Source organism: Protomyctophum parallelum (assembly GCF_964188405.1).
Source record: "Protomyctophum parallelum genome assembly, chromosome: 13".
Classification (NCBI taxonomy): Eukaryota; Metazoa; Chordata; class Actinopteri; order Myctophiformes; family Myctophidae; genus Protomyctophum; species Protomyctophum parallelum.
Window position 1 is genome coordinate 23329749 of NC_139708.1, and position 16449 is coordinate 23346197.

At 42.9% G+C, this 16449-nt stretch overlaps 1 protein-coding gene across 1 annotated transcript in view; it reads right to left on the reverse strand.

Moving 5' to 3' along the window:
• Positions 1-15689, reverse strand: part of hsd3b7 (hydroxy-delta-5-steroid dehydrogenase, 3 beta- and steroid delta-isomerase) — a 17096-nt gene extending 1407 nt beyond the window's left edge. The window contains exons 1-6 of the mRNA XM_083779608.1: positions 15453-15689; positions 12526-12681; positions 9968-10076; positions 1899-1998; positions 391-553; positions 1-57 (exon numbers count right to left, since the gene is read on the reverse strand). The exon at positions 1-57 is cut by the window's left edge and continues 1407 nt beyond it. Of these exons, the coding sequence (XP_083635734.1) occupies positions 1-57; positions 391-553; positions 1899-1998; positions 9968-10076; positions 12526-12681; positions 15453-15612 (745 nt within the window). The 5' untranslated portion in view covers positions 15613-15689. The remainder of the gene's footprint in view (positions 58-390; positions 554-1898; positions 1999-9967; positions 10077-12525; positions 12682-15452) is intronic.
• Between the last annotated feature and the right edge of the window lie 760 nt (positions 15690-16449).

Consider the following 16449-nt stretch of genomic DNA (forward strand, 5'->3'; position numbering starts at 1 on the left):
TGTCAGGGTGCTCTCTCAGGGCACGAGCTGCCAGCACATGCATCCAGGCCACATTGCCTTTAAAAAAGAAAAACATCATATATCATCATATCAAACTGACAACATTCTCACTTCACATCACCAACCTCAGACTCAGACTCATAGCAAGGAGAACTTATTTTTTACTTCCTCAGTTGAAGTGTTGCAACGTAAAGTCTCTACATCTGCATTTGTTCCACCATACTTGGCTTGTTATATGTGTATGCTTGTAAAGTTGGTTACTAGGATTTCCTGTTTCGAAGTATCGGTAATTGCAGACAGCTTAGGCATCACCTGGCTAGACTAAGCCTGATCTTTTCTCCAAATGAACCTCCTGTATGGTCACTACTAAGCAAGAGTTTTCAGGCTCACCTGCATAGACCCGGCCATGTTCAGTTTCTGGTGGGACACCCTGAAAAAGCCAGCCTCCTGTTTGTACACCATTCTGATAGAAGTCCTTCATTAACTGGTGCTGCTCACCATATATCCCTGTAGGCCTGAGGGAGCATGTATGCAAACATGCCCCTCCATTCACCTGGACAGATACAGGAAAGATGGGGGTGTTAGGAAACAGATGGTAGTGAAGTGAATCAGGAAAGAAACAAGACTAGGGCCCTGACCCGGCACAAAACGGTGCACGTGACATAGCAAGTTTACAACAGATTTGTCATTTTTCACAGCCAGCACCCACCCACGCTGTGTATAAGTGTAAGTGTGTAAATGTACTTGCACCCATCTGGGGGCCCATGTGGGCGAGTTTGTCTTAAAATGAGGTGTGGTCAGATGTATTGCTCAAAGAGGTGCAAAAGCACCAATCCTTTTTAGGTGCTGACTAAGAGCGAAAAACAGAGGAGATCAAAGTATATAGCCGCACACTCGTAGCAAGGACAACTTTATAAGTAGTCACTAAAAACGTAGGGTGCACTAACATAGGCGGTGCATCAACATACATGTAGACGGGTTCACAAGACAAGAATACACTCAAAATGTCTCTGAATGCACATACATGGTGTCAACACTCATATTCACTCATATTAAATAATGACAGATGGCATTAAAATACAATAATCAATTATTAAGCGTCTTTCAGCACCACAGAGGGAAGAGAGCAGTGAGGTGAGAGATGGTGTTTAGTTCAATAAGTAGGCTACATTGTATTGCCGGTAAAAAATATGTTCTTACATTTCTTAAACGCATACCCTTCAGGTTTATTTTCCCCTTTTTTAAAATACACTGTTCTTTCCAGTTCAACTCCCCACTGAACATGTGCCCTGGCCACCCTAATGACATAGGAGTCAGAGATTGCCCTACCCACCTGGTTTCCCTCCCATAAACACAGCCAGCTGTGTTTGTATGGACGCCACGCCTGGCCATGCCAGATGCCCCGCAGGATACATCTGACTGTGCCCTAATAGTTGGACACTACAAGTCTTCATGCTAACAGTCCCAAGAGGCCATGCTTCTCCTTAGTCTCCTGGACATTGTCTCCTGGACATTTTGGCACAATGGTGGGCTAGAGGAAAGGCCATGGGTCACCAATATCAGTAGTGTCTGTTCATCTAAGAGTGCATTGCGTTGAATGGTAATGTAGTACATTAGAGCCCCACCACTAAACATGCTTAAAGTCTATAACATGTATTATGCTGGAGGAATAGAACCACACCAACCACACCACAATGGAGTGATCAAGCAGTTACAGTATTCTTTTTTTTTTTTATCTCTGTCTAAAGACTTGTTAGACTGGTAATAGTCTAGCCAAGACATGTACCCTTCTTTCAAATCTAACCTACAGTATAAAATGTAAGTTGACCAAAAATATATGGTGAAAAAGTATTACAGTACTTTGTCAACATAAGTGTGTTATAAAAGTGTTATAATACCTTGGTGCCATTAGCTTCAAGCACAATCTTCTCAGCCTTTGCCTTGCTCTTGGGATAGGGCATTGTGTGATATACATTGTATGGCGTGTCCTCATTGCCCCTGTTAAAAAAAAGACAGCCGTTACCAAGAGTGGGCGAGGAATCCAGGAGAGAGGAAGGCAGTGTTGTACTGTTTACTTGGCTCTGCCACATTCATGATCGGAATGTTTCTGGATCAGGCCAGATCACGAATGACAGATGGAATTTCATGCAGATGGGGAAGGCAGAGAAAAGAAGAGAAGAGAAAACAAGGCAATATAATATATTGCCTTGTGATATAATATTATTATATCACCATGGAGAATCTTTTACATAGAATAGAGGGTATGCACGTGACATCACCATACCCGTTAGTTATGCGGGAACGCCTACTGAGTGGCAAAAAAAAACTACTCTCTGGTCTTCAGAGCCCACATCCAAACAGAAAATTCCTATTTGATTGCATCAAATGACTTTAAACAACATTAAATGCACTGTGTCACTCACTTTGCCACTCGATTTGCCACTCGATCTGCCATTCACTTTAAGCATGCGCATACCCTCTATTCATTTCTTTTCATTCATTAGTATTTGTATCAGGTACCTGCTGATACATGTTGCTAAATGATGTCTCACCTGAACATGAGACTTTACTATTCTATTATCGCACATGTATCTGTAACTATGCTGATATTATAAGTATTATCTTAAGTTACTGTATATCATGACAATCTGACCTGTTTTGCTTGTTCACTTCTTTCTATCTCTCTTCTTCCATTTCCTAGGAAGCGATATGAGCATGTAAGAATCTTCTCCACTAAATATGGGCCAATAACCGGTCATACGCCTACCTGTTCTTGCAATGCCAGATAATCAGAGCCTACCGAAATGTCTGAGAACATCTAAATTCAAATGTAGAACCGGGTGGAAACAATTTGGACATTTTAAAACAAACTGCATTGCAGAACCAATGCAAAGACTTTAGGTCGGCCCAACCTATTGGTCAGTCACTCAGGTCAGGATTGGTTTTCAAAGCCGTAGATTGAATTTACATTGAATTTAGATGTTTTGGTAGATGGAGCTCTCCGATCATCTGGCAACATGAAAGCGTGACTAATACCTACAGTACCTCATCTAACGTTCAAGCACACATTTATATTGACTTTTTGGGCAGAGCCAGACATGCTGCAAAGACAAAAGGTTCATTGTTGTTGTTCATTGTAACTAATGCCAAATTTATACATATGACAGAGTTGCACTCCGAAAATAGCAGATCTAAAAGTTCACAGCGCCTCTCTGATGAGACGCACAGTGAGCTTGTAGATCTGCTATTTTTGGCATATGACATGGTGTACGACAAATTATAAATCAGGCTTAACTTAGCTGGTGTGGATGGGGGAGGGAGTAAATATTGTCACTAACAGCTGGAGATAAACATCTGGAAAATATGAATGTTTCCATCACATGGCAACTGGACAGTGGGCTTAGACAGCTGATATTTTCTTAGCTTCCTTTCATGTCAGAACAATGCATCTTTATCTGTGATAGAGATAAACCAAGGTGCCTAAATAAACTGTTTTCGGTAAATATTTCTTCCACCAGAGCCGCTTCTTCATAATACTTGAGTTACCTTATTATCATGATCACATTGTCGTCTGCAATAGCTTTGTATCATAGCAATTGTTATTACCAATTTATGATGTCCTGCATGTGCGAAGACCCGTGGTTTTAGTTTTTGTCCTTGTTCTACGTTGGGAGAACAGTGGAACAAAAACAGGCTATTGTGAGTTACAGTATATGGCCTGCTGGGGCATTTGGGGACACTTATTGCAGTCCTGTGAGTCACAGCACAGTCGGGACTCACAGCATGGCAAAGTGTAAGCTCACGGCATGGCAAAACATGTCGGTCACAGGTTGTGACATGTTTTGCCATGCTGTGAGCTTGTGTAGATCTGCTATTTTCGGAGTAACTCTGTCATAAGTCATATGTAAATTAGGCATTAGTCATACTGCAAGAATGGACCTTTGTCTTTGAAGCATGTCTGGATCTACCCAAATGTTTAGATACCGGTAAGCAAGTCCATAACAAGGCAGACACACTGATTAAAGTGCAGCACATCATAGCTATTTTTAAAGCAATGATCTACTCTACTCTAAGTTCTGCCTTAAGCCAAACAGACTGATGGCAACAGTTTAATATCACACCTATCTATGACATCATTACATGAAACACCAGACCAGACCTGTAAATTATCTGTTTGTCGACATGTACGATGTTTCTTTTATGCCAAACCACAAACAGGATTGTGTCAAACTTGGACACAGGATCTAATTGTCTCACTAGAAGAGCAGGGAGACCAAATACAACCACCACCATACGTATTGTAAGTTATGTAAGGGATAATATCTGGCTAGGTCATCTTCGCCTCGGTGGTTAAACTCCCTGTCGGTGAATTATCTCCAGACAATGAACACGTAGCCAGATATTAACCCGCTTATTACATGGCTACCTAACATAAATGAATACATTGACCCAAAACACAACATAAAAAGTATTCCATAAATTCACGCTGGCTGCCTCTGACCAGCTGCAGGGCTGGAGCACTGTCGGAAAACAAGGAAGTGAGTTGATCATTTCTATTTCTCGCTCAAATGTTTAGCTGTAAATTACATTGTGTGTCACTAGTGTGTGTGTGTGTGTGTGTTTACATGGCTGTCATGTTGGAAACAGCAGTAAATCAAGCGGGGCGCAGCCGCGCAGCTGGTGATCAGAGGGTTTGATTAGGCAGAGGCCTGTTATAAAGCAGAGCGGTCATTATCAAGACATAACTCACCGCTGAATTCAGCGATTGACCAATCAGAATCAAGCATTCAACCAAGCCATGAAAGAAATTGTATTAACATACTCTACCCATACAGATTAGACAAAATAACATTTGATTCACTAAAAGAGCATACACAATAGAGTTTTAACAGATACATTATTGTTTGTTATACAAACATTGCATTTGACGAGGAATTTCCATCAGCTAGACTCATTTGAAGATCATTCGAATACATTTAAATTAGTCTATACAGACCGAGCTTTGAAGCTCGGAACCATGCTGTGAGTAACAGAGTCCTTTTCACCTGTTCCCCCCCCCCTTTCCCCTCTCACCTCACTCCTTCTCATCCTGTTCCCCCCACCCCCCTCTTCCTTTGTGTGTAAGCAAATGGTCCTTACATCTAGAGAGATTGTACTCACTTCGGCTCCACCTTGTAGGTGGAGTCTATCTCTGATATAAACTGTACCTCGGTGCTTGTATCGGGATGCCTGCTTGGGAGACCGGCCTGTGTGCTTGCAGCATCCGTGGACGGCTGTACACGTTAAATAAAGATCAACAAAGAGAACTTGCTTGCCTCCTGACAGACCTGTTGATTCCTTACGCGTTTAGAGTGTGTAAAACCTGCCACGTCAATTTGGTGTCAGAAGTGGGATCCTGTGTCGTTGAGCTCCGGAAGATCAAGCCACAACTGACGTCAACGAACCGCTCCAAAAAGGACAGAAGAATCATGGCTGCATCAATGGAGTTCAACGCCTGGATTTAAAAAAAAACCCTGTGGCTACACTAAAAAAACGGTGAGAATCTTCCAAATTTCAGACAATTGAAGAGCTAATTATAAATTCTAAGACCATATTTTGCCAACCTATCTATTGTAATAGTCAAGTATGCTTGATTCAAAATACAGCAGCAAGCCTAGCCTAAGAAAAGAGACCTTGCATTAAGCCAAGTTTGCAAACGCAAAGACACCTTGTTAACCTTGTTGAAAACAACATAAAGAAAACATAAAGATACAGCGTTTTGCATTAAGTCCAGTAAAGAAAGAGAAGTAAGTTTGTAAACACAAAGACACCTTGTTATACTGAGAATAGCATAAGAACCTTGTTGTAAAACAACATAAAGACATCTTGTTACTCTCAGATAAGACATAAAGATACCGTGTTTAGACCAAGTAAAGTTTGTAGCACAAAGATTACCGTGTTACATAGATAGTCAGTATGGGAAATAAAAAAAGTGCGCCAGTGGCAGAAGACAAAGAAAGATGGTCTCCTCTCATGAGCGGGATGGTTGCAAAATATGGTCCAGAAGCATTAGACTGCCTTGATGAGTGGAAACAGATGGGGTTCCCAGAACAAGGCTCTTTAAGTATAAAAAAATTGCTTGACTTAGACCGACTACTAAGAGAAGCTGAGAAGAAAATGAGAAAGAAAAAGTCAGTTAAAACGCACAAACTTGACAGATGTGACCGCCACAGGAAAGTATTGTCAATGTGGATGGAGGAAGCACAATTTAGACAACGGGAGAGTCATATGAGGGAACTTCCAAACATAGATTCTTTGAGGGAAGAGAGCGGGCCACTGGCTCCTCAGAATTCTCCTTTGTCTCCTCCACAGCAGACCCTGGACCTGGGCTGCCTGGGCTCCATGCGGGCCGGTCAATCTGCCATCCAGCTACAACGGACGGCTGTGGCTCTTGCTGCGGGCCTGCAACCCTCTACTCCAGCAGCGGTCCTGATATCCGCTGCGCTCAGCCTATTGAAAACTGTTGCTGCAGACCTACAGCCCTCTACTCCAACGGCAATATTGGTGTCCACTGCGATCAGCCTTCTGGAGACTGTTGCTACGGGCCTACAGCCCTCGACTCCAACGCCAATCCTGGTGTCCGCTGTGCTCAGCCTTCTGGAGACTGTTGCTGCAGGCCTGCAGCCGTCTACTCCAGCGGTAATCCTGATATCCGCTGCACTGGGCCTATTGAAAGAGGCTCGACACAAGGAAGGCTCCGCTCGGTCCAATGACACTGCTAAGAGCCGACGTCCATCCTGCACTGGCATCCCTGGCCCAGAGCTGGCCAACAGTGACGATGCGGACACGACACGGAAACCATAGACCTTGCTTCCATCTGTGCATCCGTCCACCCCTGGCAGCCATGGGGGGACAGGGCCCCATCGCAGCAGTGTCATCATCACCCAGGGCAGCACACCGCCACATGAGCAGGGAAGAAGAGGGCCTGGGACAGCGAGACGCGCACAGGGTGCATCAGAGTATTGTCGCCTGCCGGGCGGGGTGCCCACCTCAAGTGAACTTTGTTCTAACCCATGGATGGACCAGGAGGACGGGGACAACATACTGCTGGCTGACATACAGTGCCCCATGGTAGAAGTAGCCAATCCGCACGGCGATGTAATGATGGTGCAACGCCTATGGTCTCCAGATGACATAGGCCAATACGCAGCTACACTGAAAACGCCTACTGAAGTGGGAGGACGCCGCTGGACTAAAGAACTGCAGGCCTTTTGTCGTACATACAGACCTACAATGAAAGAAGTACTTGACATCTGTGCCAAGAATATGGAACCTTCAAAAATGCAAGCAGTCCTAGATGTCGCCCAAACGTATCAAGATGAGAGGCCTGTCCTTGTACAATTTGAGGACAATCGCAGATACATGACTGCTGTGGATGCAGTGTGTGAGAAGATTATTACACTCTTCCCAACGATATTAAATCTGACTGAAGTGCAGAACTGTAAACAGGGCAAAGATGAAACGATCAGTCAGTTCCGCCACCGCCTGGAGGAATCCATACTCGTCCACGGAGGAGGAAAAGACCAGAACGACCCGTTTGCCAAAGCCTTCCTGGTCAGCCAGCTAATAAACAACATGCATGAAAAACTCTCTAAGCGAGTGAAACAATCTCTCATTGGCTACAGAACAGCTGATCCGGCCGACATCATCAAGCATGCAACTCATGCAGAGGACGTCGAAAACGAGATGAACGAAAAAGAGAAGAAACAGGATAAAAACAAGGCCGAAGTCCTTCAGCTTGCAATGATGAGCGCTGTCACTATGCTGTCAAAAGACAAAGAAGAAGACTGCGACAAGAACGAAAACAGAAGACATCTGCAGAGAGAGGACAGTAGGGGCTATTATGACCAACGCAGACAAGTCTACCATTCATCATCCGAGGGAGACCACAGGGATGAAGAAGATTTTGGACACTGGGGGTAGTGGACAGGAAGGGACTACGCTTCCAGACAAGACTACAACCGCCGGTCCAGGTTATGCCCCCATTACAACCCCCCCTGGAGGACTGTCCTACCTGTCATTTGCTCCACTAACCACACACACACACACACACACACACACCTCCCCCTACAAAAAAAAAAAAAAAAAAGTGTGGGTATCACTCGACCGTATACCTGGAAAGAAAATATTGTTTGGAAATATGATGTTTTCTGTTTATTTGTTATGTTGCTGTGCTAAATACAGGTCAAAATTGATTCAACAGGGTACTGTATTAGTATCATTTTTAGGGATTTCTTGGTTTATTTGATTGCCTAGCCACGATTGTTAAACCCATGTGTCATTATTTTGCTTAGCTCAAATATGTTACAAGTACTCCTATTTTTTATGTATTTTCTTCAAATGTATTATGATGTATTATTTTGATATTGATGGAAAATTCACAATTAATTGTTTAATTAAGCTGTTGTTTAATTAACAAGAGGAAGGATTTGACGAGGAATTTCCATCAGCTAGACTCATTTGAAGATCATTCGAATACATTTAAATTAGTCTATACAGACCGAGCTTTGAAGCTCGGAACCATGCTGTGAGTAACAGAGTCCTTTTCACCTGTTCCCCCCCCCCTTTCCCCTCTCACCTCACTCCTTCTCATCCTGTTCCCCCCACCCCCCTCTTCCTTTGTGTGTAAGCAAATGGTCCTTACATCTAGAGAGATTGTACTCACTTCGGCTCCACCTTGTAGGTGGAGTCTATCTCTGATATAAACTGTACCTCGGTGCTTGTATCGGGATGCCTGCTTGGGAGACCGGCCTGTGTGCTTGCAGCATCCGTGGACGGCTGTACACGTTAAATAAAGATCAACAAAGAGAACTTGCTTGCCTCCTGACAGACCTGTTGATTCCTTACGCGTTTAGAGTGTGTAAAACCTGCCACGTCACATTGCACACAGCCATGCACGCACACAGGTTGCATGTAAGCGGTTCCCAAACTAGTTATTTTGAGGAGTGCTCATATCGGTTCACTGAACGCCTGCGCCGAGCAGCTGGTGGCCTCACGTGTCGAGTGTCGACCAGTGCTAACTCTGAGCATTAAAGCTAGCTGTTCCCAACCTGTGGGCCACGAGGATATTGCAATTGGGACCCAAAATAATTGGCAACATTAACCCATTTAGACCTTGTACGTTGTTATACCTTCAAGCCGAGGACACCTCTGTGTGTAGTTGTTGCTAGTATAAACAGTATGATCTAAGCCGGGAACACAATCAATAGATTGATCATTACATTAATACAGATGCTCTGAAAATGAACACTTTCAAGATTTCCAAGTCAGCAACAACTGGTCTAAGCCAATCACAAGGATTGGGGCGTCAGTGTGATGTGCTCTGATCAGGGGTCTATAGAGCACCGAAGTCCTGATGTAACTCGCTCATCCCTTCGATTCCCCTGGTTCGCGGAAAGTAATTTCTCTATGGAGAATAACATGGGGTGATCTTAATATCGTCTACTATAAGATAAGTGTTGTGGTCCAAAAATAAACATGCTGCCTCGGCGTTATTGTCAGGGAGGTGTCTCTGTATCGTTTGCAACAGTCAGTCACTCACATATGATAGAGTCTGCTTCTAGCGAAAATGTAACTAATTCAGTAGCAGTAACATTAACGTTTTCTCTCAGTCAGTTGATTCTTCATATCCATATGAGTGAAGCGGCCGGGATGACATGTTTATTTTTCAAACACAATTCTTATATGAGGCGATCTAAAATCCCCCCTATGGGGATTACAATGCAAATAAAAAGTACATGAACCTGTGGATTTGCGCCCTCTACCGATATTGACGTCAGACTTCGGTGCTCTATAGATCGATATCATTCCAGACCCTGTTCTGTCTCAACCTGTCTGCACCCTGTCATATCTAGTCATTCATATTCTGCCTTGTATAACTTGTAAATTTGTAGTACAAAATGCAAATATTATGTATTCAGAAGCTTACCTGACAAATGAGTCTCCTTTGACATTTGGTCCAACCACCTCCATACTGCTGGTGTAGACAAGATACTGAATTCCATTTTCCACACAGGCATTGATGACATTTTCTGTTCCTAATTAGGAGGGAAAGCACAATTTCAGAGATAAATGACAATTGGGTCAGATAGATTAGAAATGTTTCACAAGCTCCTTCTTTTGGTGCTGAAGTTTTCCCTAAATGTGACCAAACTAAAGGTGATAGTCTAACAAACAGGTGATAGACTCAAAAGGTCAAAATGAGAAATACAGAGCAGCAGGAAACACAGTTCAAAGCCAGGACTTCTTAAATAACATCTGTTACAGGTTGATGAATTGAACAATGTGGACCCTGTGGACCCTGTTGTAAACAAGTGTAATGCTTAATTGGGTCGTCCACTCACAGTTGACAGTCTTTGTATTGAGTTTGTGCTTAAAATGTACTGTAAATTCTACAAACTGTTAATAAATATTTCAATCAATCAATCAAAAGGCTAAAGGGTGGATAAAGTAAATACCATGGGAATGCTGGTATTATATCCAGTATTATATTGTAAGGCATTTCCTCCTCAAATGCACTATGGTACAGTAGATCTTCTGTTTGTGTTTTTTGCTAGGACATCCATCCAATGTAATTAATTTCATTCAAGTAAGAGACTCCTTTGGAAGGTATACATTTTGAATAACGAAATAGGAAATATATAAAGTAGCTCCAAACACCAATGCCAAAGCAAACTGACTGTTAGAAGCTCTACTCCTTAAAAATATTAAGTGTAACAATAAAGCTCAGAATGGTAGAGCCTTTCTATCATTACTCGCTGGATGGAGAATCCTCCTAGACTGCCCTAAATCAGACCTGATTTGGTTGAAGGATGCAATGTTATTCTTAAAACCTTGAGAAAGGCCTGGGCTGTGGCTCAGTGGTCCAGGCACCTTGGCTGGTAGCCTGAGCCTGGCAGTCTGCCGTGGGATCGACTCCCAATCCCAACGGCCTTTACTGAATGTCACTCCCCCATCTATCTCCCCCATTTTCAGCCTACTGTCTGTCTCTCTCTATGCGAAAGCCGCAAAAAAAACATTAAAAGAAAAAACTTGAGAAAATTAATTACGCCCTACGGTGCTCTCCAGGAGGATTTACTTCTACCTGTCAAGTCTTCTGAACGCCTAATAGGGCTCTACCTATCAATTTTGGTATTGCTATCTTACCCTGCACACCACCAGCACTCCCGTCCTTAATCCTTAACCCTCTATAATATAACTCTTTCCTCCTTTATCCTCCCCCCTTATCTTTCTATCTTCTTCCAATGCAAATGTTTTTACTCATTATTTTCTCATTCCATTCCATTCGTTCCATGTGGGAGGGTGGGGATTGTTTTGCTAGTTTTGTCTGTAACTGCATTACTGGTATATTTATCTAATTCATTTTATATATATTTAGCGAAATCCTGTCTTGTTTGTTTGTTTGTTTGTTGTCTGTAAATGTATATAAGCCCTACATGTAGCCTACTGTATTTTTCACTGCCTAAAATCCCCTTCTATGCTGTGCTGTACTCGTGCTGTAGTAGTCTACTGTACTGTACTGTACAAGCCCTCCTCCGTGGTGTGTGTGTGTGTGTGTGTGTGTGTGTGTGTGTGTGTGTGTGTGTGTGTGTGTGTGTGTGTGTGTGTGAGACAGGGTGCAGACAGGTGGAGACAGAACAGGGTAATGAAACGTTTTGTAATTATTGAACAATTTCTTAATTGTCTCCACCAGCCACACCTGCCAAGTGTGGCTGAGGCTATATTTTAACAGTAACACTGACATATGGAAGGTTTGTGTGTCAGTGTGTCCATTTGTCTGTCTGTCCGCCTCGCATCTGTGAGCAGCTAATATCCGGCATCAGTTGGACCGATCGGCATGAAACTGTGCACGAATACTCTGCCGGAGGCTCTGAGGAACACACTTTGGCCCAGGGGTTGTTGACTTTTGTCTGGTCACGTGCTGAGCCATGCCCTTTTTAAGTTCACAGGTCAGCAGTTTCAAAACTACACAACAAACGAAAACAAGATAATGATGTTAACCGATTAACCGATCATGAGATTCACCTCAACAAAAAACTAATTAGGGTTTTAGTTTCATGCACAGCACCAGGTTGCAATGTCAGTATATGGTATCTGATTACCCATAAGCACACAAATATTCTGTCTGTCACAAAAGGAAAATGGCCACATCATTCAACACATAATGGTTTAAAGTCAAACTCTGGATATGTCACCTCTCCCTTCCTTTTCCTATAATATTCCACAGGAAATTTATGGTTTAATTGTCCACAGTTTTGCTCACAGGGAGAATCGGGATCTGGGGAGCAGTGCTGTTGAATTGTTATCCTGTTGCTCTTGTGGCTTTCCCGGCTGTACATCATCCCAAAAGAATGGAACACAAACACCCATCAGTGGGGGGTGCCTCTCTCCGTCTCTGACGACAAACCTCAACCCCTCCCCCATTGTCCCTTTCCAATTCCTGTGACAATGTGCTTTAGTAGTGTATTCACGTCACTGATGTCTCACCTTGAACATTTACAGCGGTGATGACATGCTCTGGGACTCTGTGCCAGACGTCCACCAGGCTGGCTGTGTGGATGAACACGTCGACACCTCTGGAGACCTCCAACACACTGGCATAGTCTGTAATGTCCCCCTCGGTCACCACCACCGGTACACGATCTAGGAGGGAGGAATGGGAATGGGGGTGTAGATGAAGGACTTCTTTATTCTTAACTGCTGGGAACAAGATGGAAGATAAGGATTGTTTTCACAGGAACCAAAAAAAAACTGGGTCTTTTGATTCTTGCACTGCACTGTAACTTTACTGTGACTTATTTTCCATTTCCTGATTTTAATAACTATTTCTTTACTGAATTCAAATGTCCTCTTATAATGCGTTTCATTTGCACTTTATTTTAATGCTGCTAACGTTTGTGTAAAGCACGTTAAATGACAGAGATGCTGAAGACCATGGACAGAGATTATGTTTTTGCCTGTAGTTTAGTGTGTGAGTCCAGAGATAATTCTGGAAACCGTTGGACCTATCAGCACCTTTGTACAGGCTGCCAGTAGGCTATAAGGAAGACACCCAACCCCCAAATGTTCAAATTCAGACAAGGCCACCCTGAACAATTGTTGGTCTGTTTTAATGCTGCGACTCTGTAGGAGGTGAGCTGTCTAGATGCGTGCATGTGTTGTGTTCGGGGGCAAATCTTGCAAACCAGTTGATTGATCAGCATCAGAATTCTTGTGCACACTGGCAGTGGGCCACGATAGAGACTCCCTGCATTTTGTTTTTCACACAATATTATTTTAAATATTTAACTGTAGCTTTATAATGGCATTCAGTGGTGGTCATCAGTCAGACTGTGTCCACTTTTCTGCCCACATATCGAGCTTCCTGAAGTCTCCTGAGTTGGTGTCTGATGCATAATACTGTCTGACATCATAGACTTACTGGCCAATTACTGTGATAACAGGTACAGCACAAAGTACTCCGACAACGGGTACCGACACTGCACCAGTTGTATGAAACGTGGCCATCCATTTTACACTGTTGAGATGTCATTTATTCCTTATCTATCTAATGGCCTTGAAAATGATCTACCCTTACCATAGACATCCCATAATGAGGACTCTTGAACCCCAGACCTATAGTGACTACAGTGATTCCAGTGACTAAATGGAAACAGCTCTTCCATAATAAGCCAGCTGTAATCAGATGACCTGCCACCATTGCTCCATTCACCTCCTTAAATCTGTAATTAAAGTGTCAGAGTCTGGTGTGGCTCTTTATTGTCTCCACCATGGGCTGAAGGTTTTCTCCCCTGTCCCACACACTCCCTGGAGGCCTGAGCAGAACCATGCAGCTCTGCCACAAAAAATGTATTGTGTGGGTTTTGTACAAAATGCCACATGAATGCATGCAGTGCCTATAGGGACATGGGTATCGATTACGGTTCTGCTTATCAATTCCTGTTCCTAACGGTTCCCAGGGAATGCAACCAAGGAAGAACCCCCATCCCAATTTGGCCTAATCTCCTCATGGTGGCACTACAACAGTCTACTTCACATTTTTGGCCCTATAGTATACCTCTTATATAGGTCATATAAACGATTTTTCTCCCATGGATTCTGACAATGACACAATGTATAGGCCCTGTTTGAGCTAGATTATATTTTTTGCCATTGTGTGTTTTCTTCAAAACACACTTTTTGCTACTACTCCTAAAGAGTATGTCCACAAAATTGGTACAAATTATCTCTGGGGCCCTGTGATCAATATGTATGAGTTAGATTTTTCAGATCTAATCCCAAGTGGCTATGACCAAAGTTTGCGGGCCCTAGGTAGGCACCGCGGCCTGGCAGAGACCTAGCTGCATGCTGTACTAGTGTACTCAGAGAGGAGCATACTTTTCTAGTTTCTGCAGTTTGTGAAAACAGTTTAAGCAGACTATGTGCACTTCTACATTTTCTTGTTCATTTCCAGAAGCTTGTTGAGGTCTATGATTACAGCAACTTTGTTTGCTATGGTCCCCTAGTAGTAGTATTAGGCCTCAACAACAACCTGCCTCTGTTCAGATCATTAATAATGAATGGCTGGACAACGCATTTTCCACTCTGAGGGAGAGATCTCTTTCAGCTTGGCAAAGCACATTGCTGCTAGACAGGGGTTACTTAAAACATGCAGTTGCTGAAACAAACAAACCACTAAGTGATAGCAGGTCTCAACAACAGGAAAATAAGACTGATATGCATGTACTAGTCTTGTGTGCACGTGTCACTCTTTTCTACAGAATGAGCAAGAATGTGATTCCTTTGATGTATATAATATGTGTTAGCCTGCCCTGCAACCTTGAAATATTGTACACTAACAAGCAACAGTCTAGAATTTAAATCGAGATAGATCCTGGGCATAACTTGATGAGTGGCCAAAATCTGATTTAGAAATTCGGGTAAAGTCAATATAACAACAATTAAGCCTTCCTTAAAGGGGGTGTAAGTGATTTCTTTCTTGGTTTTGTAAAGAGCAGCTGCATTCTGTATTAAGGTGATACCATGTTATGTGGTAAGACGTATATGGGTAAGACTGGTAGGCCTACACCAGTTTGTCCTTTTCATTAAAACAAAAAAAAAAAGGGGGGGGGGGGGGGGGAGACAGAAATTCAGAAAATGCCGGAGAAGGAGAGACCCCAGGGCAGGCCAGCTGTTGAACCAGCATAGCATACTGAACAAACATTCGTGGTAATTATAGGGTAATTACTAGACTAAAATGAGAAATTGAGACTTAATTTAAGATCACGACAACAGGAATAAAGACAACCAGTAGTAGCAGCTAGCGGACGAATTCACGAATAGGCTAGCCTATCATTTAACGGTTATTTTACTCGCATCAAAAATAGGAAACAAAACTCTGCGATGAAGGAAGGACGCTCGCATCTTTGTCTTACCTGTGTTATGTTCACGTAAAGTTGGATCTATATGTTTATCGAAGAGCCGGATTTCTCTCAGCTTGTCCTCCTTTTCGAGCAGGACCTGCAACAGGTGTCTACCCAGAAAACCACAGCCACCCGTGATTAAATAGACAAGACCCGTCTCAATACCTGACATTTTGAGGGAAGTATGTTACAATACACTGAAGGCAGCCAAGTTCAGTTCCTACTCTGTCGCTGTCGCACTCCGATTAAGCTTTAACACAACCGACCAGTAGTGAGCACAGTCATGTGGGCAGGACCGACACGTTGCTATGCCAACAGTGCAACCCCCCTGTCATGGTGTCAGTAATTATAGTCAAACATATTCATTTTCAAGTTGCAATAAAATAAATGTAAACATCTCCCTTTTTTCTCTCTCTCTAAAAAAAAAGAGGGCTAGTAATTATTCGCTATTCGTTGTGGTCGTACGACGAAAGATATAGCCTACCCAAGGTCAGTCACATAATAATTGCACAAGAAGATAAACTGGCCTCTATCTAGCCTTGACCTCGCTCAAGGCAGTCACCAGCTATCTGGACTAGTTGAGTCTCCCCACAGTGGCACACATAAGGCTATGAGTGACCTACCATTCTTACAGTATTAAAGCATAATATAATTTAAATCTAATTTAACAAAGTCCTATTAGGACTAATTGTGAATAACCCAACATTAAATAGCCATTACACTCACTCTGGTGAAGATTAACACATGTTGGGACTTGGGAGGCATTCACCTTGATGACAAGCCAATCATGGCCTGGAATGGATGAACCTTGAATTCTAGTAAATCATTTATTACGTTTTGTTGTGGGCAACTCAAGAGTTAGAAGCGTCTACTAAAACAAGTAGGTAAATTAAGGAGAGGAACAGCAGTTTCCGCTAAACTCTAGTATTACATGTAATTTAGTAGATACTTTGCGCCATCATGGCATGAAATCAACAGATTGTGTCACCAGAAAAACAAAAAGGAATCT